A 24,631-nucleotide genomic window follows, 5' to 3' on the forward strand; every position below is an offset into this window, starting at 1 on the left:
GGGCCCCAGCACACAGCGCCAGCGCCCCTCCTGCGCTACGTGCACACGGGATGGCCTATTTTATAGGGCGCTCTCGGACCCTGCATCACTGAACGGCTTGAATAAAATAACTTTTCTCTCTTTGAGGAGCAAACCTCCGGAAAGTTCCCTGCTTTGCTTTCTTGCCTAGGTCTCCCCCTGGTGGCAGCATGTCTGCATCGCACCGTGCCGGTCTTGGGGGTCAAATGGGATTTTCCAGCCCAGGAAGGGAGACCCCTGGGCTGAGCACCCGGGGGTGGCAGGGAGCCCCTCCCCGCACCAAACACCACCACTGGAGAAACAAGGCCAAGGCGACAAACGCCGGCATGTTGCCACGTGACAGAAGAATGATTTATTAGAACAAATTCCATGACAAATCATATAAAATAACCATTTTCTGAAAGACATCCATAGACCACCTGAGGACAAGGTGCACGGAGGCGCCTCCAAGAGCCTGACAAACGAGTCACCAATCCCAGGGCGGAGGCTGGAGGGCGGAGCGTGAATTTGTGAAGAAAACAACTGTGCGGCGACGACCGCGGGGGGTGCGGATGGGAGTGTGCTGGACGGACGGCCACTGCTCGTTTCCGGGGGACAGGCTGTGGGCAGCTGCGCGGAGCGCGCGGGGCGGGGTACCAGGACCAGCACCCCCTCCGCGTGCACACAGCAGGCTCGCGGACGGGGCCGGCCGCGGACCCCACTGCCACTCACACACGTACACACCGGGGAGGAGGCACAGGGCCGGGGCGTGGGCTCCACGTCAGCTAAATGTAAACACGGACACACGCGTCACCCACCGCGGCCCCAGAGCCGCGCCCGCTGTGACCCCGGCCCCCGCAGTCGGTCCTGCCCCGCGATCGATATCAGCGCAGGTGCCAGGCAGGGTGGGGGCGCCCCAGCCCCACCCGCCGCAGCCAGTGGGCTCTTTGGCTTCGAGGCTGCGGAAACATCAGCCCCCGGGAGGGGGCTGGGCTCTGCTCGCCTGGCACGTTCCCAGCTGAAAGAATCCTGAGAAATAAAACTGTTCCTGGGGGGCTGCCCCTACCCCCCCCCCCACAGGACCTGGAGCAGAGAGGCCCGGGAGGCACCCAATTAATGCCCACAGAGTCCGCAGGACAGCGGGGAGGGGAGCGGGGGGAGGGGACGTTGTCCAGGGAGCTTCTGAAGCCCGGTTTTTGGTCACTTTGGTTAATCGCTCCCCTCCCTCTGGCCCAGAACCACCGGAAGCGGGTGCCGGTCCCGCCTCCCTCCCTGGACGTGCCGCGTGGGGGCCTGAGCCTGGGCTGTGTCAGCGCAGACGTGCCTGACGAGTGCTCGTGCCTGTGTGCACGGCGCCGGCCCACGCGCTCGGTGAGTTTGGCAGTTGTGTTGGCACCAAAGGCTCGAAGCAGTGGGGTTCCTGCCACAAATGTTTCCACAGGCTGCGTGCTCGCCCCGGGCCACTGGACTCTGGGGCGCCTGGGAGCTGCCATCGCCCCGCCCAGCCCGCACTCTGCCGCCTCAAGTCCCGGGGCGTCACGAGGCATCTCCCCACCACCCTGCTCTGTGTTTGGCACTGAAAGACCGCATCGCCCAGTCCGCTCCCCCAACCTGGTCCCAGCCAGCACAGAGGAACAGGGCGGGTACGCACGTGCCCCCAGCCCACGAGGCAGAGCGGGATCCCCCGGGCCGGGGAGGCTGCTACAGTGGCACAAACTACTCCTTCCTTGAAAGCTAACGACAAAGTAACAGCGATGGAGAGGAGGCTGGGCACACGCCCGGACACTGGCCCTTGGCATCGGCCGCAGCGGGAGCTGGGCCAGGAGGCCAGTGGGGCGGGGGGGCGCTGGGAGCTGAGGAGGGGGCCTGGGCACCCACGGGGTTATGGCACGTGTGGGGGTCTTTGTGGTGAACTGTCCAGGCCCAGGGTGTGGGGAGGCTGCCCAGCCCCAACACCTAGATCAGGAACTGCTCCGTGTCGGGGAGGAAGGAGGGGTCCGGGAGGCCGGGGGTCCCGCAGTTTGCCCGCTGCGGGAAGCTCCTCGCCAGCAGGGCCGACGGGGGTGAGGACGGACTCTGGGAGGCCGGCCGGCCTCTCCCGAGCTGGGCCGAGCCCGCAGAACCCCGGTTTCCGGTCAGCAGGTCCAGGTTCCCACTGGGGTCCACGATGGCGTTGATAACTGGGGGGGTGGGGAGGGTCAGGCCGGCCGGAGGGTCCTGCCCTGCCTCCCGTGCCCAGCCGGGGGCCTCCCGGCTGGTTAGCTGTGAGTGTGGGCCAGGCTCCCCAAGGCCCCCGACGGCCCTCCCAGCGCCCCGCACGGCCACACCCACCTTCCAGCTGCTTCTGCACTCGCCTCAGTTCCTTCAGGATGGAGGTGATTTCCTGGGGGCAGGCGGGAAAGAGGCCGCTGGAGCCGGACCCCAGCGCTCGCCTCTCCCTGGGGTCCCGGGCTCGGGCAGCTCCCCCCAGTCTCCCTGCAGCCAAGCGGGCCGGGGGCGCAGAGGGGCCCCTCACCTTGTTGGACGTCTTCAGGATGGGCACCTCGTTCTCCGCGTTGATCCTGGCCTCCAGGTCTTCCCAGGCTCGCCCTGTGTTCTGAAAGAGGATCCTGCACCCCGAGGGGGGGGGTGGGAACAGGCAGAGGACAGTGACCAAGAGACCCAGGCATGGCAGCCTCCCAAGCCACGCCACCAGCCACGGGGAGGTCCACGCCAGCCCCTCCTGGGCACACGGGGAAACTGAGGCCTGGAGCAGGACCTGGGCAGGCCGGTCCCAGCGTCCTGTCTCTGGGCCTGATGTGCGGAAAGCTGGGAGGAAGGAGGGGGCAGGGAGGGAGGGGCGGGTCATCCTGGGGGCTCTGGCCCTCCCAGGCCCAGGGTCTGGTTGCCAAACCGCACGCGCATGCGTGCGTGCACGCACACATGGCACAGTCCTGGCACACAGGCACACGTCTGTACCCGTGTCAGGGCCTCAGGCTGGGTGTCCGCTAGGCAGCGGTGGCTCCCCGGCCCGTCCCAGGGGCTCTCACTGGCCAGCGGCACGCGGGCCGACTCACTTCATCTTCTCAGCGAGGTGCTCCGTGTTCTCGCGGATGGTCTGGGACAGCTGCGACACGGGGTTCAGCATCAGGTTATCGAAGATCACCTGCGAGGACCTGGCATCAGCCCGGCGCCTGGACGCCCCAGGAAGCCCTGTGCCCTCCATGCCCTGACGCGGCCCAGAGCCCAGAGCGAGCTCTCCGAGGGGAGGGGCGCCTGCCTCCTCGCGGTTCCGAGGCCGCGTCTTGCCGGCCAGCGGGTCCTCGCAGCGGTCGTTCATGTTCTGGTCCAGGTCCTGAGAGCGCGGGGTGCTGGGCGGCACCTTCTGGAAGTTGAGGCTGGCCTCGGGGATGCGCTGCACCAGCTGCAGAGGTGGGGGAGCAGGGGCGTGGCCCATGGGGCGGGCAGTGGACAGAGCAGACGCCGCCCGGCCGCTCAGGGTCCCTGGGCACCCCGCCCTCGTGGAGCAGGTACCGGGCCCGCACTCTCAGGGTGGCTGGTGGGGGGCGGTGCTGGGCACGGGGTGTGGCCCCGGGGAGGGCTCACAGCCACGGCCCCCCACCTGGGCGTGCAAGGGGCTGCCGAGGGCAGGCTCACCTCCTCGCGGGCGGAGATGGTGGAGGCGGGGGTGCCGGGCACACTGGCGCGAGAGGGGCTGTGGGCAGGCCCCGGGCAGCCCGGCGAGTCGCCGTCTCCGGCCACATCGTGGATCTCACGGGCCAGGGTGGCCACGTCCTTCACCAGCGTCTGGCTCAGCCTGCAGCGGCAGGAGGGAAGACAGGTCCTGCGGGGTCCTCCTGGGCCCGGCCTCAGTGCAGGGAAGTGTGGGGACAGGAGCCAGACGGGACACGACGTCACCCCCCCCACAGGCAGAAACCCCCATCCCCCCCGCCCAGGTGGGGTGGGAGTCCCTCCCAGGAGGCAGCCACTGGGTCAGGAGCAGGGCCAGGGGTACACAGCCTCCAGCCTGGCCCAAACTACACCCAACCAGCCACCAGCAGCAGTGCCAGGGGGACTCCCACTGGGCGCCTCAGCGCCCGACCCCCTGAAGATGAGGGGGCTGGGGCGGGGCCCTGGGAGGAGGGATGGGCAGATACACCCACAGGCTCCTGGCCACCAGGGCCACATGAGCCCCACTCCACAGGCAGGGAGACGGAGGCAGAGTCACTGACAAGGGTCAGAGCCAAGCAGGCCCAGAGGCCAGGGACTCTCCACAGGGCAGGGAGGCCAAGCCTGCAGCCCCAGAGACAGCGCAGACCTCCGTCCCCTCCGCCCCGCCGATGGTAACACACACTTCCCTGAGAGACTCCCGGGCCACCCAGGAAAGGACACAGGCCAGCTGGGAGCAGCTCCCTGCCGCAGACTGCCCGTGAAGCCCCAGGGCTGGAGCCGAAAGCCTCCGTCGCCCGCCCTCGGAGCACCTCAGCCCCACGGCCGGCGCGCTCTGCGCTACTCCAGCCCTTGGCCAGGCTCGGGGCAGGGGGACGGGCTCCGGCCTCTGGCTCCCTCAGCCCTCGACGCCTGCTGTCACTCCAGGGACGGGACCCCAGGACCCACCAAGGACCAAGGACCAGGTCTCCGCACACAGCTGTCCCAGCTCTGCTCAGGGCGCCCCCCGAGCCGGCCCTCGTACCCGTCCACTCTTCGCGGCAGCTACAGCCCCTCCCGACAGGCGCTGGGCACAGCTGGAGAAATTTCCCCGGCTGGCCTCTGCCTCCCACCAAGGGCTGCCCCAGGCCCCATCAAGATAGGGGTCCCCGACTTGGTCCCACGCTTCCGACATCAAAAACACAGAAGGACCCCCTTTGAACTGCTGGTGACCTGTGCCCCTGCCCCCAGCCAGCCCCGCCCTCCGCTCCCTCTGTCCTCCGCAGCCTGCAGGCTGGTGTGTTCAAGCTCGCCCACTCGGGAAGCCCCCTGGGGCCCCCACTTCCCCTTCCTCTCTCCTTCCACCTCCGCCCCCTTCCCCTCAGCCAGGTGCGGCACCCCCTCCAGAACCCCACACCCTGTCTCCTGGGCCGGCCCCTCGGCCCCCTCCCAAGCATCACTCTGCACAGACAACTTCCCTCCAACCACCCTCCAGGTGTCCCGAGAGCCCTGCCCCAGCCCTCTTCTCTTCATGCTCTCCACGCCCTCACACCGCCCACAGCCTTGGTCACCGTCTTCATGCTGGTGACGCCCACACCTCCATCCCCCACGTGGGCCACTGTCCTAGGAGCCACTGCCCCCGCTCACCTCCCTCCAGGTGCCTCACCAGCGCAAGCTCAGCATCCTTGGCACCAACACTCACCACTCACCAGCCCCAGCCGCTCACCTCCTGCCCTCTCACAAGCCTGCAGTCAAGCCATCACAGCACAGACCGCTACTCAGCGAAAGCCCCCTCTCCTTCCCTGCCACCTCCGCACTCACCACTCACCAGCCCCGCTCCCCTCCTGCCCTCTCACAAGCCTGCAGAGCCAAGCCCTCACAGCACCGACCACCACTCAGCGAAAGCCCACTCTCCTTCCCTGCCACCTCTGCACCATCCTTTTCAACGCCTGACCTGGAGGCGATCCTTCCACTGAATGACTGCATGAAGGAAGTCATCTTTAATAAAAACCTTGGTGAAGATCTTCCTGTACCAGAGGTTCCCCCACCCTTCTGGGCAGATCTGCATCCATCCATCCAGCCACCCGCTACCCATGCAACTGCCCACCCATCTATCCATTCATCACGCACCCAACCGTCCATCATCGATCTATCCACCCACTGCCCATCCAACTACCCATCCACCCAACCGTCCATCATCGATCTACCCACCCGTCCATCATCGATCCATCCACCCACCCATCATCCGTCCATCTACCCACCTATCCATCCCCGACAAGCATTTCTCAAGCCCTTTAGGAACTGAACCCCCAGCCCAGTCCCAAGGGGAGGCGCCCTGTGGATCAGCAGCGTGTGCCGTCACCCATCACCACTCACCTGGCAATCTCAGCGATCTCGGCTGTCTGCACAATGAAACCATAAGGGTCGGGCTCTTCTTCCTCGTCGTCTGTGTCCCGGAGGCCAGGGGCCCGGGGTCGGGCCCGGCCAGAGCTGCCAGCCCGTGGGGTCTGCGTGGCTGTTGAGGCATGGGGGCGGGCGTGTTTGGGGGAGCCGTGGTGGGAGCCATACTCCTCCTCGGATGTGGATGTGCAATCCGAGCCCTGCTGCCGGCGACGCACGTCTCGGGTGAGTGAATTGGTTCCAAAAGGAAGAACAGAACAGAGCGGCCGTCAGCACCTGCGGCAGCCCCGAGGCCCCTCCAGGCAAGGGCCCGGTGCTGCAGGATGAGCTGTGCTGCGGCCGGCACCCCGCACTCAGACGCCCTTTGACTGAAAAGCCAGCAGCTGCTGGGCTCCGGGGACTGCAAGGTCACTGCCAGCCCAGAAGCACGCACACAGACGGGCAGCCTGGCGTGTCCATGGGCCCTCGTGGAGCAGCTCAGGGTCGTGGCTGGTTGGCGGTGGCAGGGGCCACGTTCTGGGGGAGGGGTCTGTGCCCATCAGGCAGAACCAGCGCCCTTGGTTAGAGTTAGGGTGAGGGAACTGGGAATTGGTGTCTGCAGACACGCCGGGTGGGGGTAAACCACTACACGTGGATCAGCGACGGCCCTGGGCTGGACCGTACGTGTGGCCGCACAGCCCGTGGTCAGAACCCAGCTCAGCCGCCGCAGCCCCTCCCTGCACCTGCCCGCCTCAGCCCCGACTGCTCGCCCACCGCTGCGCTGAGCCCCTGTGGCGGCCGCAAACATGCACAGTACAAGGAAGGGTGGGGCAGCAGGTTCCCACCAAGCAGGTGTGGCCCTCACCCCTTGGCCATGGGGCAGATGCCACCTTGGCCCCCTGAAGACCTGGCAGGCAGGGAGGGGCCCGAACTCCAAGGCCGTGGGTGCGGGAGGGGTCGGGGGTTGGGGCAGGTGTGGAAGCAGCAGCACGGGGCTGGACCAGCAGTGCTGACACCTTAAACCAATTCATTCAGAGGATGGGTCAGTCCCCACGCAGGGCGAGCCTGGCTGCAGGGATGCCCACATCCACCCCAGCAGGAGCCGGCTCCGGTGCCACGGCAGCCGTCCCTCCCTGCTGCACACACGGGGGCCACAACTCCAGGGAGGGGCAGGCCCAGCCCCCTGTCTGCAGTCACCCAGGCCTGGTTGCGAGTCGGGGCAGTCCCTCCAGGCTGGAGATGGTCGGGGTTTTCTGCGTTCACACCAGGACTGCCTGGGGGCTGCAGGAGGCCCGCCACCCGTGCACAGCCGGGTGCACGTGTATGTGTGTGTGTCAGAGGGAGAAACACCTGCCGACGGGAAAAGGGGCTCCTCCAGGGCCAGCACTGGGGGCCCCGTAGCTGGTGCAAGGCCGACGCACAGAGACCTGCAGACACACTGCGCGTGCCGACCGGACCCAGGGCCGCCCTCCCGCTCCCCACACTCACTGGGTGAGGAGTACCGGGCGCTGCCCGGGCGGGCCCTGCTGAAGGGCTGGCGGGGGGGCGTGGTGGCGTTGGCGGCCTTCCTGGCCGTGGCCCGAGCCTCGGCCACGGCGGGCTTGCGGCCGGCGCAGTACAACTCAACGCTGCGGCCGGAGAAGCCGGCGCGGGTGGGGGCCGCCTCCGAGTCGCTGGGCCCTGTGAAGGAGCCGGCCCGCTTCCGGGGCATCGCCAGGATGTCCAGGCGTGACAGCTTCTTGGCCTGCTCGGCAGCCGGCTGCCCCGCCGGCTCGGGATTGGCCGGGGGCCCCCGTTCGCCATCTGCGGCCTCTGTGTCCGAGGCATCCCCCAGCCGGGCCCGCCTCAGCCGGGAGGCCCGCGTGGGCCGTGGGGCGGACAAGCTGTTGGAGCGGGTCAGCGCCTGCTGCACCTTCTGGAGGCCGGCTGAGCCGCGGCTCTGCTCTTCCCGGGCAGCAGGGGACGGCGGTGGGGCCGTGGGTTTCCGGCGAGGCCCCCGCCGCCCTGCCCCCACGGCCCCGGAGGTCTCGTGGTCAGAAGTGACCGTGTCCACACCGGGCAGGTGGGCAAGGCTGGAGCCTCGTTCCTCATCGGGCCAGTCCAGGGACCCTTGGGGCCCGTGGCCACGCCGTGCGGCCAGGCGCCTTGCCGGCTCCCCGCGTCCCGCGTCCGCTGGGCCCGGCGGGCGACGCTGCTTCTCTGAGAGACGCTCGCGGGCGCTGCTCAGGCCGACACCCCCCACATCCTGCGCTGCCGGCGGGGACGGCGGCTTCTCCTTCTGCAGCCCCGAGGGCTGCGGGCTGGGCCCGTTCTTGCCGCTGAGAAGACTGACGGTGCTGGCCGTGTCCACGTCGGAGTCCCCGGACAGGGAGTCCTCTGGCGGCCCAGGGGCGCCGCCCAGCTCACCCTCCGGCTCCTCCACGGACTTGGAGAGCAGTCTGGCCTCCAGGGTGGCCAGTGCCGTCTCTGTCTCCTTCAGGATCAGGTGGGTGTCCTGAGGGTGCAGGTCCATGCGTGAGGCCCGGGCCGCGGCCAGGTCCTGCAGGAGGGGGTGGGTGCTAATGTACGGCAGCTGGCCAGGAGCTGCGGGGCCGCTGGCCGGCTCCTTGGTGAAGCTCTCCTGCCGGACGAACGCCGGGGCCTCCTTGGTGGGGGCCGGGGCGGGGCCCTCAGGCTCCGGGGGCTGCCCTGTCCGCAGCTGGATGACCATCCTCCCACTGGTGCTGACGTACACGCTGTCCCGTGTCGGGGGGCTGGGCTGCGCTGCCCGCCCCGGGCCCTCCACCTGCCCTGGAGCCACAGTCGCTTTCCTGGGGAAGGCCACCTCCCCGTTCTGGTCCCCAGCGAAGAATGAGGTGGGGGCCGGCTCCCCAGGGGCCCTCGGTGAGCGCCGGCCCCTTGTCCACGCCGGTCCCTCCTGGGGGCTCCCGCGTCTTTCTTCCTGCAGGCCCCCGCCTGGCTCAGGGCCCCGGCCTCCGTCCGACCCACTGGCGTCACTGAGGCTGTCGGGCTCCAGGTCTTCCTGTCCCAAGAGGCCAGCCTGCTCGCTGCCCAGCTCTGGCGGCCCCGGCCCGCTCCTCCTGGTGGCCTCGGGGCCGGCGGGGCTGTCCGCCCTGTCGCTGGGCAGCTGTGGGAGCAGCCTTCGCTGGCGCACAGGCAGGGCCCCCTCCAGCTCTCTGGCTCTGCGCCCGGGGCCGTCGTCTGGAAGACAAGGGGGCTGGTTCGAGTGAGCGCTGCCCGCGGGCCCACACGAGGAGCCGGCCCTCCCCCGGGCACAGTGGCCTGCGCTCGCGTCTGCCTAGCTGGTGGCCTCGGGCTGCCCCCTCCCTGCTGCGGCACTGGGGCCACTTACCTGACAGGCCCGGGTCCGAGTAGCTGTCGGCCAGACTGGCCCAGCGGGACACCCACTTCTGACCCCCAGGGGAGCCCGGTACTGGGAGGCCCTACGGAGAGGAGGGCAGGAGCGTGTCCGCGGCAGGGAGAGACACGAGCCCCACGGGGAGGTGCTGGGGGCAGGAGGGGGCGAGGCAGCCCGCCCCAACACCTGCCCCCCAACAGAAGCAGCCAGAGGACCCCCGTGGCCTCACCTGGCTTGCGTAACTACCCACGTCTCAGCCCGGCTCAGTGGCTTGGAGGTCAGCGGTCCCTGCCCCCCCAAGACTCAGCCGGGCCCCGCCCGTGGGCACATACACGCAGGCACCCCCAACCCTCTGCACAGGTGGGCGCCAGGACCTGGAGCCCACAGCTCGGGCAGGACCAGAGCCTTCGAGTGCACACAGGACGCAGTGACCGGGGCCCCGGCCCAGATGCTGTCCTTTCCCCGCCCAGTCCCTCCCCAGGGACGTGTCTGGGCTCAGTCCCACACACCTGGAGCTCCACCGGGGGGGTTCCAACCCCGCCCACTGGCCGGGAGGCAAACTCCTGCAGCAAGGCCATCCGCTGGGCCACTCCGTCACCGGACTCTTCTCTGTCCCCTCTGATAACTGGACGGAAGGCGGCCGAGGACGCCCTGGAGAGCTCAGGGGACTCCCGTACCCCAAAGACCTGCCGGGAAGGACAGCCGGGCAGCAGGTCAGAGCCCGCGCCCGAGGCCGGCCTCCCGGGCTCCGACTGCAGCACGCCCACCTGGTCGATCATCCGGCGGGCCTCCTCCACCTCCCGGTCCTGCGCCTCCGTGTCGATGGTGTAGGTCCCTGCGTCACTGAGGCTGTCGTCCTCCTCCTGCTTGCGTGCCTTTGTCACTTGGGGGTCAGCAGGGGGTGGCGGCGGCGGCGAGGGGGCCGCGGGGCTGGCCCCGCGGGGTAGCGGGGGGGCGGGCGGCGTCGGGGGCGTCTTCTCGGGGCCTGACCGGGCAGCCGGGGAGCCGTCCCGCAGGCACTGGGCCATGAAGTCCTGGGCCAGGCGGGAGCGGCGCCCCACGCTGCCGAAAGGGCGAGCCGGGGCCCGGGCGGCGGGCGAGGGGCCGCCCAGCCGCTCCTCCGCCTTCTCCCGCTTGAGAGAGCCGGCCCGCTGCGGCCCCGAGCTGCCGCCCGCCCCCCGGGTCGAGGCCGGGGCGGGGGCGGCCGGGCGGTCCCTGTCGGTCGGCCCGGGGCCGCGGCGCCTGTCGGGCCTGGGGTCCCCGGGCGGCGTGTGCGTGAAGGACTGGGAACGCTTCTTGCGGGGCATGTCCTCGTCGAAGAATTCGATGACGAACGCCTGCTGGCCGTGCAGCAGCTCCTGGGGGTCCCGCCTGAGCTGCCTCTGTAGCCGCACCTGCTCCCCGCCAGCCTCCGAGGGGACCCCAGCTGCCCCGGCCGCCTGGGCCATGGGGTCCTCCGAGTCGCTCTGTGTGCCGTCCTCGTGCTTGTGGCCTGGAGGGGGCGGGGGCCCGACGCGTGAGGCCGAGGGAAAGGAGACGCCCGGGGGTCGACACACAACCACCGCCGTCGTGTGGTCGGGGACACACTGCCCCACCATGGACCCAGCCCACATGGCCCAGAGAAGCAACAGGACCAGGCCGGACGGCCCCCAACAGAGCAGGCGGCTCTCGGGCAATGTAAACGGACCCGGGAGACGAGGCCACCGAGGCGAGGGCGGGCAGCCGTGCACTCACCCTTCAGGGTGCGCGTGTGCACCGGCAGGTCGCTTTTGGTGCTGTGCCGGTCATCGGCGGGGCCGGCCCGGTGCAGCAGGCTGGGGTCGCTCTGCACCAGCCAGTCGGCCACCTTGGTCTCCGCAGAGACCACCTCGATGGCTGTGGGCTCCTTGCCAGGGGGCCGGCGCTGGCGAAGGGAGAACTTGGTGACGTGGTCCTTGATCTTGACTTTGCCGGGGCTGCAGTCGTCAAACTCGATGGTGAAGCAGGCGTGGCTCTGCACCACGGGGGCCACCCCGCCCCCGCCCGCCTCCGCATCCCTGGTAGGCGCCTCGTGTGCCGGCACCTCTGGGGCCCGCGACGGGGGGACCTCCTTGGTGGGGATCTCGAAGTAGCTGGGCTCCCGCCGGAACGAGTAGCCCTGCGGCTCCGCGGGGGCCCGGAAGGCGGCCGTCGTCCCCACGAGGTCACTGTCCCGCTGAGCCAGCTCCTTGGGCCGCTCTGTGGGGGAACACGTGCTCAGGCCAGGCACGTGCTCACGGTGGCTCCCTCGCCCCACCCACCTCCGCGAGGACCATGGGCGCCATGTCTCCCTGCCCACGGCCCCGCCGAGGGCACCTCCAGAGCAGGCTGCCCTCCAGGACTTACCCGTGTCGGGCTCATCCTGGCGCCGCTCCTCGGGCGGGCTGCTACCATCGTCCTCACCCCACCAGGAGGGCTGCCCGTACAGGGGTGTGCGGTAGGCCGCCGCCTCTGCAGAGGAAGAGTTGGAGCCTGGGTCCCTGTGGCCCCAGCACAGACAGAGGCGGAGACCCGGAGCTGCGGAAGATGCTGGGGTCTGCAGGGGGCCCCGGCACCACCTCCCAGCTCGGGTCTGCAGCTGCCCAGAACCTTGGCCAGCCACCCTGAGCCCCATTTCTGCAACCTTGGTGGGTGACAACGGCAGTGACAACCTCCCCATGGGGCGGCTGTTCCAGGGAGGCTCGTCCCTGGGGTTGCACTGTCCTTAGCACTGCGGCCCTGGGGCAGGCAATCCCTTGAGCCCGGCCTGGGCCCTCTGCCCCTAGGGCCTGCCCGACAGAGGGGCGGGAGGACAGCAGCGAGCCCCACCCAGGGCTGGCCTCTCCCCCAGGGCCTGTAAACGGTTCGGGTCACTAATAGGTGACCTGGGGCTGAGAGCCACTGCGCTCTGACTGAACCACATGGGGCAGGTGGCTGTTTCTACAGGGGTGCAGGAGTGCACGGTGAGTGTGGCTACAGGGGTGCAGGAGTGCAGGCACACATGCTGGGGGGCTGTGCGGGGAGGGGAACGTGTGTACGTCGGGGTGAAAGGTCAGCTCCTGGATGAGGTGGACCAAGGCCTGTGTGCACACCCCGCCCCTCCCACACCCCTCTGCACACCATCCTACCTGGCCCCGGTCTCCGGTCCCCCCTCTCTGGCCTGGGGTTCACGGCCTCGCAGTAAGGCGCCTGCTCCGGCACAGCCTCGCCCGTCTTGGGCGCCGGGCTCTTGACGCTCACCTGCAGCTGGCTGGTGTACTTCTCGTGCTGTGGGCAGCGGCTGGGGTGAGGCGCGTCCTCGGCAGGACGCCCCCGCCCAGGGCACCTGCGTGGCCTCTCCTCTGCCCCACAGTGGCATGAGGTCCCCCTCACAACCCCCGCGGAGCAGACAGCCTAAGGCCTGCCCGTGTCACGAGGCTCGAAGCTGGGGGGCCGCACCCAAGGCTGGGGGCATCCTCAGGGCCACAAGCTTCCAGGAGGGAGTGGACAGCAGCCGTCAGAGGGGAGACTGCCACCCATAGGCCCCTCCAGAGAGGGGGTGGGACAGCCCTCAGGAGCAGTGGGAGGTGAGGAGCAGCAGCCTGTCCGTGCGTGCGCGTGTGCGTGAGCGTGCGCGTGCGCGTGCCGGGCCCCACCTGGCTGAGCTCGGCGGTCATCGGCCCTGCCCCTCACTGGCTGTGTGACTCTAGGCAGGCCACCCACGCTCCCTGTGCTGCCCATGGTTACTTTGGAAAATGGGACTAAGCCTCCCCCCCAACCCCCCGCCATGGGGCTCCTGGGTGCGGCTCTGGGCAGGGTCCCCTGAGTCTGCTCCATGACGCCTGCACAACGGAGCAAGGGGAAAGGAGAGGCTCCACCTGCCATGACCGACCCTGGGACCTTCGAGCCCCAGCTGAAGGAAGGGTGCTCGAGGGTGCCCCTCACCCAGGACCTCCCACGAGGCTGTCCCCAAAGGCTGCCTCCCTGCTAGCCTCCAGACTGCTCCTGGCCACCTCCACCCATGGTAGCCCAATCAGGGTCCTCCTGGTACCCAAGATGCTGGGTGGGCCTGGGCCCTCCCTCCCACCCACCCCCTCCTGCTGGGCAAAGCAGCCTCCTCTGGGGCTCCAGCCACACCCGCCATCTGTGACTGCATCAGCCTGGGGTGCGGTGGGGCGGGTCGCCTGACTATCTTCCCCACCTGCCCGACTGGGCCATCCGGCAGGGCAGGCCAAACCAGGCTGACGCACAGCGGCCCAGAGGCCTGGGGGAGATGGGCAGTGGGAAGCGGAGGGCTGTAGGGACACAGGGATGCAGGGGCCCCAGGCCAAGCACCAGTACTGACCCTGAGCGCCTCCTCAGGGACGCGGTGCTGCACCCGCTCTAGCACGTACATGTTGGAATGTGACAGCGCGTTAAGGAGAACAGGATGCAGGAAGGGGGCGGGGCCCTCGGGCCCAGGCGTGGTGGATGAAGAGGGAAGGCGGGCTGGGCGGAGCGCTGGTGCAGATGCCTGCAAACTTCCCCCAACGTGTGTGCACTGGCCATGCGTCCACACTGCAGGGACAGCCCGCAGGCCGTGTTGTCCCCGGTCAGGGGACAGGACAGGGGCTGCTCCAGGCCACCGCACACACGTACCTTAGGTCTGCGGGGATGCTCTCCACCCCACTTTCAGCCCAGGAGCCCAGCAGGGCCCCAGAGGCCATGCCGCCTGCATCCAGCTCCAGTGCCCGTCCCAGACCACCCCTCAGCCCCCGGCCTCCTGAGGCTTCAGGGTGCGGAGGGCCTGAGCCAGCCGCTGGGTCCACACCCGCCAGCGGGTGTGCCCAGGGCGGAGGCATGGCCCCCACTCACCCACGTCCTGAGCACAGAAAGCCATGCCTGGGCGGCCCCCAGAAACACCAGGACTCCGGGTCCCAGGAAAGTTTTCCCATTCCTCGGGCTCTCTGTGAGCTCAGCCCCGAGCGTGGGCAGAAGGTGTCCGTGGCTGGGGCCTTGGCTGGGGGGCAGGCGGCGGCAGGGGCTGGAGTTCAGGGCGGAGCCTAGCCCGGGCTTCACCCTCCTGTCTCTAACCCCCTGAGGCCCCCACCCACTTCCAGCATAACAGGGCGACTGAGGCCCTGGGGACAGAGGGGGAGGCCAGGAGGGGTGAGCGCCCCCGGAAGGATATCGTAGCCGAATCGGATGACGTCGTTGAGCTTCAGCGTAACGTACTTCTGGTCCGGGATGCGCACGTCGTTCACGAATGTCTGCGGAGTAGGCAGGTGGCGGAGATGAGCCGAGGCAGGCGGGCCGGCGACTCTGGAGGCCCCAGAAGTGGACCACCAGGCCCTCCTGTGCTGCTCTGGGCCCGGCACCGTCCTCCCAGCACGGGTGCACCAGCCTCACACCCCAACGGGACCACAGGACAGACGGCCGCAGGAGGACCGGCCGAGGGGGCCGAGGCGCCAAACCCCACCCAGCACCCAGGGACCCTGACACAGCCCCACAAGCACAGAACCCACGGACACCCTGTGAGGCGGCCCCTTCTCTCATCCACATAGAGCTTCGTGCCGGCCCCCAAAGCCCCCAGGAGCGGGGAGGCACTCCCACAGGGTGGCCCCGGGGCAAGGCCGGTCAGACGGTGTGCCGAGGGAGGAGGGGCTGAGGGGGCAGAGACCCCAGCAGAGCCTGAGACCCTCGGCTGGGGGCACTCTGAGGGGGACCGGGGGGTGGCAGCCAGCACTTGCTGGTGTGCTCACAGGGCCGAGGCAGAGCCAGCCTGAGGCTGCTGTGGGACCCCAAGCTCAGGACGCAGGGCGTCAGACTTCACAGGCTGGGGGAGAAGGGGGAAGGGCCCTCCTCAGCTGGTATAAGGGGGTGGAGGCTGATCGTTTGTTTTCTTACTGAAACAGCCTCCCAGGCCAGGAGACCAAACACAGAAAGAACAAGGCACCCAGACAGGTGTTGGACCCTGGAGAGAGCCCCGCCCTGTCCCTCCCGCCCTGCCTCCACCTGAACCCCTCTCTGCTCCTGCAGCCAGGAACTTCCTCTTGGTCACCTCCTTGTCCCTGCTGCCCCCAACTCACAGAAGAGCTCACATATACCCCTTAGGACAGGGTACCCCAGCACAGCCCCATCCGTCACAGGAGCCCCATTTCCCAGCCTGCAGGAGGTCCCATTGCCTCCCCTGCCCACCAGAGGGCTCACTTCCCTCCTCACCCAGCAGGCAGCCCCACCTCCCAGAGGCCCTACCCAGTGGGAGCCCTCCCAAGGAGGCCACCGGAGCAGGAGGTCCTGGTGGGAGCCAGGTGGGGACAAAGCAGAGGCGTGGGGCAGTGATGAGGGGGCAGACCCAGGGTGAGGATGGAGCTGGGGCAGCGCCAGCACTGAGGGAGGGGTCATGAACGGGGGTGGGGTCGTCACTAGGGGGAGGGCCATGGAGGGGATGGAGCCATGGGGGGCCCAGCCGGAGTGGGGAACCAACGCAGAGGGGTGTGGCCATGAGGGGGTGGTGCCAGCACCATGGGAGAGGTCATGGAGGGGTGGGGCCAGCACAGGGGGCGGGCCCTGGAGAGGAGCAGGGGGTGGGGCCACAATATGGGGTGGAGCCAGGGTGTGGGTGGAACTGGGCTGGGAAGAGGGGTGGGGCCAGCACAAAGGCCCTGCACTCACCCCATTGAGGCTGCCCAGGTCCTTGACCCAGTGCTCGTCCCTGTCTCGGTCGTAGTTGATGACAGCGTGCTGCTTGTCCACACTGCGGGACTGGGGAGACACACAAAGCCTCGGGTGGCCGACCGGGCCAGGCGGCCCAGGAGGTGGAGGCACCCCGCAGGAGGCCCTGCTCCCCACTCTCCAACCCTCCCCCACCCCACCACAATACCACCACCAGGCCCCTGGCCACGCAGCCCATGAGGTCCCACCCACGCCTCCACACCTCAAGCGTGTGTGCCCCAGAAGGCCCACCCAGGCCTGACCCGGCCAGCCGTCCTGGCCACGGAGCAGGCCGCGGGGTTCCCCCTGCTCCAGCCTGCCTCCCGGGCCCCTCCCGTTGTGACCAGCCCTCCACGGCACCAGGAGGCCAGTGCCCCCCCTGCCATCCCAGCCACTGCTCCTGGGTCAGCGTGGGAGGGGCTGGGAATGCTCGGAAGATCTGGGACACGCTGTTCACTCCCAAGGGCAGGCCGGGCTGGACGGGGGCGGCAGGATCAGAGGGCTGACCCCTCCCCCCACCAGCCTAGCCCACAGCGCACACCTCTCGGAGTGACGGACACGCGCACACACGCGTGACGTGCCTCAGACCCCACTGCCTTCTGCTCGCATGCACAGGGCTCACGTCCTGAGCACACCCTGCCACCCAGATGCCACACGCACGTGAACACATGCAGGTAGCTCTGCCCTGGCCACCAGCCGACCCAGGAGCCCTCCCCAAGGACAGTCACCCAGCTCCCTCACACAGTCCAGCTGGAGGCCACAGCCCCTCCACTCCAGGGACAGAGAAGCAGGGACAGGGCCACAGGGTCGCATTCTGCTGCATCAGGCACCGCCAGCACGAGCCGCCTTGCCCAGCCAGGGGGCAGGCAGTCCTGACACAGAGCGCATCACCATCGCCCAGCCCACTGCCCACACCTCACTGCTGGAGGCCCCGTGGGTCTGGGTGGCAGCTGCGTCCCTCCCCCACCACCTGAGGAGCCCAGGCCTGGGGCAGCCCCAGGAAACACCGGCAGGACCGGCCAACCGTGGGGTGCTGGGGCCCAGCCCTGGGCAGATGACAGTACCTGCCCGGCAGGGCTCCCACGAGACACCCAGGACCCCCACTTCCAGAGCATGTCACGGGAACGACGGGACCCACACACTCGCTCCCCACCGCCTGGGACAGGATGGCCCGGCCCTTGGGAGGGTGAGCCAGCACCTGAGTCCCTGCGTCACCACCCGCCACCACCTTCTCAGTTCTCACAGGGGAGTGCCCAGACCCCTCCCCCAGCCAGAGGCCACCTCCACAGAGCCACTTTCTCTGATTCTCTCCACCTACCCAGCACCCCCGGCACCGTCCAGAAATGGCCAGTTTCCGGGGGGTGGGGCCCAATACCCTCCCCCGAGGACTGGAGCTCCCAGGCCTGGGCCTCCCTCACCCAGAGACAGGAGCGCACAGCAGGGTGGGGTGGGGTGGACATGGGCTCTGGCCGAGGTGCCAGGGCAGGGCCTGGCAAGGAGACTGCAGCAGGCAGGCCTGTGAGGGCTCCAGCCTCTCCTGGGCTCAGAGGCCTGAGGTGGCTGGCTTCATGCACAGTGATGCTGCAGCAGCAGGGGCCCGGCCCACTCCTCATGCTGCCACGGACCCTGGGTCCTCCAGAAGGGAGCAGGGGTGCAGGGGAGGCTTCAAGGCGAGCACAGAGTCTGCGGGGCCAGCCAGGGCCTCCTGGACACAGAGGCCAGCCCGGAGCCGCCTGCCCCAGCACCACCCCCGTGAGCCAGGGGAAGCACGGGCCTCCCTCCCCGGGAAGTCCCCAGGGCTGATCCTGGCGGGGCTCCAGTGCCAACTCACCTGCCTCCCAAAGCAACGGGTCTCTGGCGAGGTGAGTCTGACCTTGAGACCCCCTGCCCCGCGCCCCTGGCCTCATCTCTTTCCCCGTCCCGAATTCCTCAAAGTCGGCACCCACAGCTAGACAGCTCCGGGCCACCCTGGCCGCAGCCTGTGCCCCGGACGTGGGCACCACCTCCTCCACTGGACTCTCCCGCTGGGCCCCGAGCCAGCCCTTCCCACTGTCCTGGCCCAGGCAGGGTGGGGGCAGGGCACGCTGGGGGGGCCCACACGCCCTCCTCTGGGCCTCGGTCTCCCGGCTGCAGGTGCTGGCAGAGCTGCCCCCAGGCCCCGGGCCCCGGGCGGCCTAGACAAGGATCAGCAGGTGTCCCAGGGGCCTGCGTGCTCGGGCTCGCCCCACCGCAGGCCAGGGAGCTGCCCCTCTGGGTGGCCCCGTGGGTCAGGCATTCCTTAGAGTCCAGCCTGGCAGCTGGGAGGCCTGGGGCTCACTGAGGGGCTGCGCCCCCTCCGTGCCCAGCCACCTGCCCGCCTCAGCCCTGCCCAACACCTGGATGCCACTGGGGCCGGACTCTGCCCTCCACGTGGCCGGGTATCGGGCTCCCGGGGACCGCAGGCCTGAGAGGGGCTGCTGGTGGCTGCACACCGGGACGTGGCGGGACGGGGGCTCTTCTCGGCCTGAGGCAGACGTGGTGGCCGACAGCAGGAGGGTGCTCTGTGCCTCAGGCTTGGCCACTACCTTTGCCAAGGTGTGGCCCCTAGAGGGGCTTCTGGGCTGACCTTTCCGGCCTGAACACCTTCTCTCCCTCTCCAAGTTTCAGACCTCCAACTCAAGCCCAGCCTGGCCAAACCCAATTCCTCCTCCCTGCCCGCCTGGCCCTTCAGCCTCCCTGGGGAAGGCCACCGACCAAGCCCCCAACAGCCCCGGCTGCTCTGGCCACACCCCCTCAGCCCCAGCAGCGGCACCCCTCAATCTGCCCCCCGCCTGCATCCCGCAGCCCTCCCCAGCCCTCCCTCTCGCCGCTCTGCCCCGGCCTGCCTGCTGGCCAGACACTTTGCCCCTGCAGGTGCCATGCCCTCTCCTGGGCCACGCTCTCCCGGTGCCCACCTTCCCTTTCCCGGCAAGACACCCCCCTACCTCGCCCCCCCCCCCGCCTCGCTCAGCCCCAGGCTCCCCGACGCTTGTACCCAGAGCCTGGGCTGCCCCACCCCCTCCCCAGACTGCCGAGAGCCAGGAGCCCTGGGCACAGGCAGGAAGGGTCCCGCAGCCAGAGCCCGCCCGCCCTCCCTCCCTCTCGGCCCAAGCCCAGGTGCCCAGAGGCTGGAAGCCCACGCCAGAGGGGGAGGTGGCCCCTTGGCCCAGGCAGGACTCAAGACTTAGAAGGACACAAAGCAGGCCACGTGGCAAGTGGAGCGGATGGGGCGCAGACGCGTAAAATAGCTGTAAGAGGCTCCAAACACACGGACTTTTGGAAAAGGACCTAATTGTCTGTAGTCACTTTAAAGCGGAGTACAGATGTGCTTCCAAAACTTGGGTCTGACGCCCTCCAGGAGCGAAAGCCCCGCCCAGCATCTGCCCTCCAGGAGCGAAAGCCCCGCCCAGCATCGGGCAGCGGCCCAAACCCCAGGCTCGGGGCACACCCTCCTGCCAGCTCACACCCAGCGCCGCCCCAGCGGGGCCACAGCGCCCACGACCTGCGTGTGTGCAGGGGGTCCCGAGCTGGGCCTCTGGGCCGCGGCTGCCGGGCGAGGGCGTGTGCAGATGAATCCCTGCTGTCCCCCCTCCCACGTGGCAAGCCAGGCGAAGGCAGAGAAGGCACCTTGCCACACACACGCACAGGCTCTCTCTCTCACACACAGACATGTACAACACCCACACACATGTGCACACATGCACCTGTGCGCATACGTGTTTGCGTGCGCACACGTGTGCACAGACGTGTGCCGACGCACAGGTACTCGCCCGCGCACACCCACACATGTACACACACACACGCCCTGCACCAGAGCCCAGGGACGCAGGGGCAGGAGCCACAGCAGGCAGCCTGGGCTCGGGCGCCAGGCAGACCTGGGCCCATGTCCCCGCTCACGTCCTCACTGGCCCGGCTTGTGCCAGGCTCGCCCTGGGGGCCAGGACCCCTGGCGAGTGGGCGGCCCGGTGGGAGAGCGTGGCGGCACGAGGCCAGGCTGGCGACTCTGCCTCTGGGACACAGCGCCCCCCCCCCACCGCCGAGATCCACACGTGGGCGCTCCTGCCTGGGTTGTGGTGCAGCCTCCTGGACGGCCCCTGTTCCCCAGCCACGTCTCCTCGCGCCGCACTGCCTCACCCTCCCCGCCGGGCAGAGGGCCCCCCCCCGCCAGCCCCCCTGCCAGCACCGCCCCTCCCACTCCCCAGCTCTCAGCACAACGTCGCCATGTCCAGTCGGCCCCAGAGCCCCCCCTACCCCGGTCCCAAACCCGGTGCCACCTTTGGGTTTGGCTCCTGGGGGGTCACCTGGCTCCTGCTTATGTGTTTGTGGGCGGCCCAGCCCTGGAATGGAGACCCCAGGCTCCAGCGTGGGGCCAGTGACCATCGAGTGACAAATGTGGGAATGGACACAAGGACACACAGAGGGCAGGCCAGGGTGCTCCGGGAGCACGTGGCAGGGAGAGGGTGGGGACGGGGCGGGCGTGGACGATCTCGGAAAGCCAGGCAGGTGGGGAGAGGCTGTGGCCCCCAGGAGGCCTAGTGGCCGGGGGTACCTATCCCTGCACCCGGGGATGCCTGAGGCATGAGGGAGGGAGAGGGAAGGTCGGGGTTTGCCCCTGAACACCTGGCGGCGTCGGAGAAGGGGGTTTGTTCGGCACCAGGCTCGGGCTGCCTCTGAGGTGCCCAGGAGCTGATGACGCGCGAGACTGGGGACAGCACGGTGACAGACACCATTTGCATCACGTGAGCAGAGGTGGAAACCGAGGCTGTGGGTATGGACAGGACCTCCAGGGAGGGGTCACGTACACCCAGAGCCCAGGCCAAGTGGGAAAGCTGCAGGGGCCGCCAGGCACGCGCCAAGAGGCCCGGGAGCCTGGAGCTGCCATCCTAGGGAGAAGCTGTGGGGGGGCGGGGGGCACGGCGTGTGCAGTGGCCATCCGGGCGGTGGCGTGGGGACTGAGGCCGTGGTGTGCAGGTGAGGAACTCCCTAGCAGGGGCTCCACAGAAGAGTATGGGGTGAAGGGGGCTGGCAGGACAGCACAGCAAGAGGATGGGCGTCCTGAGCAAGGGGCAGGTGGGCTGGAGGGGGGAGGTGTTGGGAGGGGGCGGCATTCCCACACCTACTCTACAGCTACGTGACCTCCCTGAGCCTCAGTTTCCCCGTGTGGTGGAGACATGGCCACGCTGCCCAGAACAGCCTGAGGCAGAAACGCAGGTGCACCCAGGCCAGGGCCAGCCCAGCATGGAGGGCTGAGGATCCCCCCTCCCTCCACCCTGCTCAGGGCTCCACACTGATCGGCCCAGAAACTAGGAATTGGACCCCAAACTCACACTGCGCACCCTGCCCACCCCCTGGGGAGAGAAGCGGGCAGGGTGAGGGCCTGGTGCAGGGCACAGAGCTGGCGGGTGGGGGAGGAGCAAGCACGCTGGGCCCCCAGCGCTCACAGGCTCCCGTCAAGTGCCGCCTCCTACGAGAGGCCCTCCCAGCCACCCCGGGAAGGGCAGGGCCATCGACAAGCCGCACAGTCACAGCAGGGCACACACAACTCCCCGCCAGGGCTCAGGGCCCTATGTGGTGACCCCTGTGGATCTCTCACCAATGGACAGACGACAGAGGTCATGTCACGTGACACCATCACGGAGCCACCAGCCACATCAAGACCCCCGCATCGGCCACCCCAGGAGGCCGAGGGGGGGCGACCTACGGCCTCTGCTTGCTTTATGTGGCCTGAGAACAGTCTTTACACTTTACGTGGTCAAAAAAAAAAGATACTTTCAGGACAGGTGAAAATGATATGAAATTGACATATCAACAGACACAAAGTTTGACTGGCGCGCCCGTTTGTCTCCCCAACAATAGCAAAGCTGAGTGGCTGTGATGGAGGCGTGTGGCCCGCAAGGCCTCAGATGTATACCCAGCCCTTTACAGGAAGCATTCACCCAGCCCTGCACAGACCCACCGACTTCCAAGGCAAGAAGCAAAGACAAAAAGGGAGACTGCCCTAGATCAAAGATACTGAAAAGACCGAACAAGCAAGGGCGGGTCCTGCTGCGTCTGGAGTCAGGCAAATTAGAGGACGTTTGGGGGAAGTCAGGGTGTCTGGACATGGACAGGCCTTCATTTGCTGCCCAAGTGGACATGCACATGGTTGGGACCCCCGGCTGCAGCCCAAACCCCATGCATCCCAGGGAGTGAGTGGGCGGCAGCAGCCAGGGCGGCGCATGGAACAGGGGAGGGGTCTCACCCTGCACCCAAGTGGGCCGCGTGGTTGGACCGGGCAGTGCAGCCCACCTAGGACACCCCCTGAGAGTCCCACAGTGGGAGCATGGAGCTTGGAGGGCTTGGGGACAGGGACGCAGGTGCTATGCTGAGGAGGGGTCAGGGCTGCAGGGAACCCGACTCAATCACCCCACGAGGGTGGGGAACCCCTGTGGGCCCTACAGGGTCAAGTCCCCCGCCCCCTCCCCTCCTCATTCCTAGGAGCCGGACCCATGCACCCCGTGGAAGCCAAGGTTGGCTCAACTCAAACTCAGGGCCAGAGAGAAATTGCCGAGTGCCTGGTGTCCCGGCTCTTAGGGCCCTGCCAGCTTCTCGAGCCTGAGAAAGGCCCCCAGCCCCCAGCCCAGGGCACCAGCCTTCCACTGGACAGCTCTGATGGTCAGAGCTGACCCTGTGGCCCCCTGATTCACGGCCCTGTTGGGGCCCCCGGACAAGGATGTGGACGGGTCTGCTTTCGGGCACCTTCCCAAGGTGGGCCCCGACACCTTCAGAATCCGGTAGCACCTTCCCATCAGAAACGGTCCAATACGCAGAGGCAGGGACCCTCACCCACGAGTGCCCCGCTGTGGGTCCAGGGCGGCCTCCTCCCCAGGGGCCCCGCCCCAGCCCAGGTGCCCACACTCACCTGCAGCATGAGCTCACACTCATCTCGCCCCACGAAGATGAGCTCTCGGGGGAGCCGGTGGCGAGTGCCGCTGCCGCTCACCAGGAACCAGGAGGTGGCGCTCATCTTGGCACTGGCGAGGCCTGTCCGGCCCTGGGGGGTGAGGGGTCATCAGAGCAGGGCTCCCCTGCCTGGGCCCGGGCCCCTGGACACCCCAAAGACCAGCACAGATCCTGCCCCGATGAGGTTCAAGCACCTTCACGGCACCACCGCAGTGGCCGCTTCCAGAAATGCTGGGCTCCAGGCCAGCCCCTCACCGAGTGTGCCTGTCCCCTGTGGACCCCTCCCAGGCTAAGGTCGCCCGGTCCTCCCTTACACTCTAGGTCCACACATAGCCTCTTCTCTCTCTCTCTGGGTGCCAGAGATTGGGTGCATGGGGCGCTAGCCACACTGCCTGCGTGTGGACCCACGTGTGTCCCCGTGACCTGCAGGAGCTGCTCCCAGGTGGGACTCAGCGTGGCCCTTCAGGGTCCCCACAGGCTAGGCCCACACCCAGGACACAGACTCTGAACCAGAGCCTCTGCCTCCCCTGCTGGAGACTCTGGGGTGGGCCCAGGCAGGGGGCAAGGAGGAGATGGCTGGAGACCGGAGCCCTGAGCCATCAATACGCCTGCCACTGAGAGGGGGTTGAACGTCCCTTGGCAGTCACTGTGACTGCCCTGCAGACGCCCCCAGGCCAGGACAGTACCAGGTGGTCAGGGCAGCAGGCAGTCCCTCCAGTGCCCAGGAGGGAGGTGGTGCTTTGGTGCCTGAGATCCTGGGGGCTGATATGGTCAGGACGGACAGGGGAGTATCAGGGTGCCTGAGGGGCACAGTGGGGACAGCCTGAGTGATGACAAGGGCCGATGTCACCCGAGACCAGACCCTGGGGCAGCCTGAGGCCCCACGCAGCCAGTGTGCACGTGCTCTCACACAGATGCCAATTGCCCAGAGCCGTGTCTCAGGGGCACAGGTACCAGAATGTGCAGACACACCTGCGCCCCACACATGTGCACACAGCTTACACACACACCCGGAGCACCGCCTACAAGTGCCCTGGCCACTCTCCCGTGGAAGCTCACACACGCGTGCGCGCACACACACACACAGTGGGTAAAACGTGTCCTGAGCGCTGCCATGCGCCAGGTAGTGTCCTGGAATCTGAGAGACACACACTGTCCCCGCATCACGGGGCTTCCCTCCAGCCAGGGAGGTGGGCAGCAAGAAGGGAAACCGCTTGTGAGAAGGTGCGAGTGACACAGAGAGAAATAGGGGTGGGGACAGCAGCGCAGCCGCGAGGGGTCCATCTACGGAGGGTGGTCAGGGAAGGCTCAACTGGGAGCGGGCGGATGCAGGCATGTGAACATCTGGGGGCCGTGCTCCAGGCAGAGGGAACAGGCAGGGCCAAGACGCTGGGCCGCATGCTCCCGGGAGTTCTGTGGCTTGTCCGGGAGCGAAGGGGGAGGCCCTGGAGGGCCCAGGACATGCTGCATCCCTAAGTGCAGAATGCAAATGCAGTAGGCCTGTTCCAAAATTATGAAGGATTTCAAAACAGCGGGAGCAGAATGCTAAACCCAGTGCAGGGTCTGAGTGCGGGGCCCATGCAAGAGCATGTGTCACACACCCGTGAGGCCAGCCCTGGAGGTCCTGGGTCCATGATCTGA

At 68.2% G+C, this 24,631-nt stretch overlaps 1 protein-coding gene across 2 annotated transcripts; it reads right to left on the reverse strand.

Moving 5' to 3' along the window:
* Nucleotides 1-355: 355 nt before the first annotated feature.
* CEP170B (centrosomal protein 170B) lies at nt 356-23,054 on the reverse strand (the record flags this gene model as incomplete). 2 transcript variants are annotated; one of them, XM_082647966.1, is made up of 18 exons in its annotated part: nt 356-2,177; nt 2,329-2,380; nt 2,513-2,606; nt 3,054-3,142; nt 3,257-3,400; nt 3,634-3,793; nt 6,001-6,139; nt 7,492-9,204; nt 9,356-9,446; nt 9,871-10,047; nt 10,129-10,853; nt 11,096-11,578; nt 11,726-11,830; nt 12,487-12,625; nt 13,683-13,741; nt 14,508-14,586; nt 15,992-16,081; nt 22,950-23,054. In XM_082647966.1, the coding sequence occupies 18 exons, from the start codon at nt 23,052-23,054 to the stop codon at nt 1,954-1,956; spliced, it is 4,668 nt and encodes a 1,555-aa protein (XP_082504092.1). In that variant the 3' UTR covers nt 356-1,953. The 2 variants fall into 2 exon arrangements, with proteins under 2 accessions (XP_082504092.1, XP_082504091.1); XM_082647965.1 differs by having other exon boundaries at nt 6,001-6,244.
* Nucleotides 23,055-24,631: the final 1,577 nt, after the last annotated feature.

The sequence above is a fragment of the Grampus griseus genome, assembly GCF_964374135.1.
Source record: "Grampus griseus genome assembly, chromosome: 2".
Lineage (NCBI taxonomy): Eukaryota > Metazoa > Chordata > Mammalia > Artiodactyla > Delphinidae > Grampus > Grampus griseus.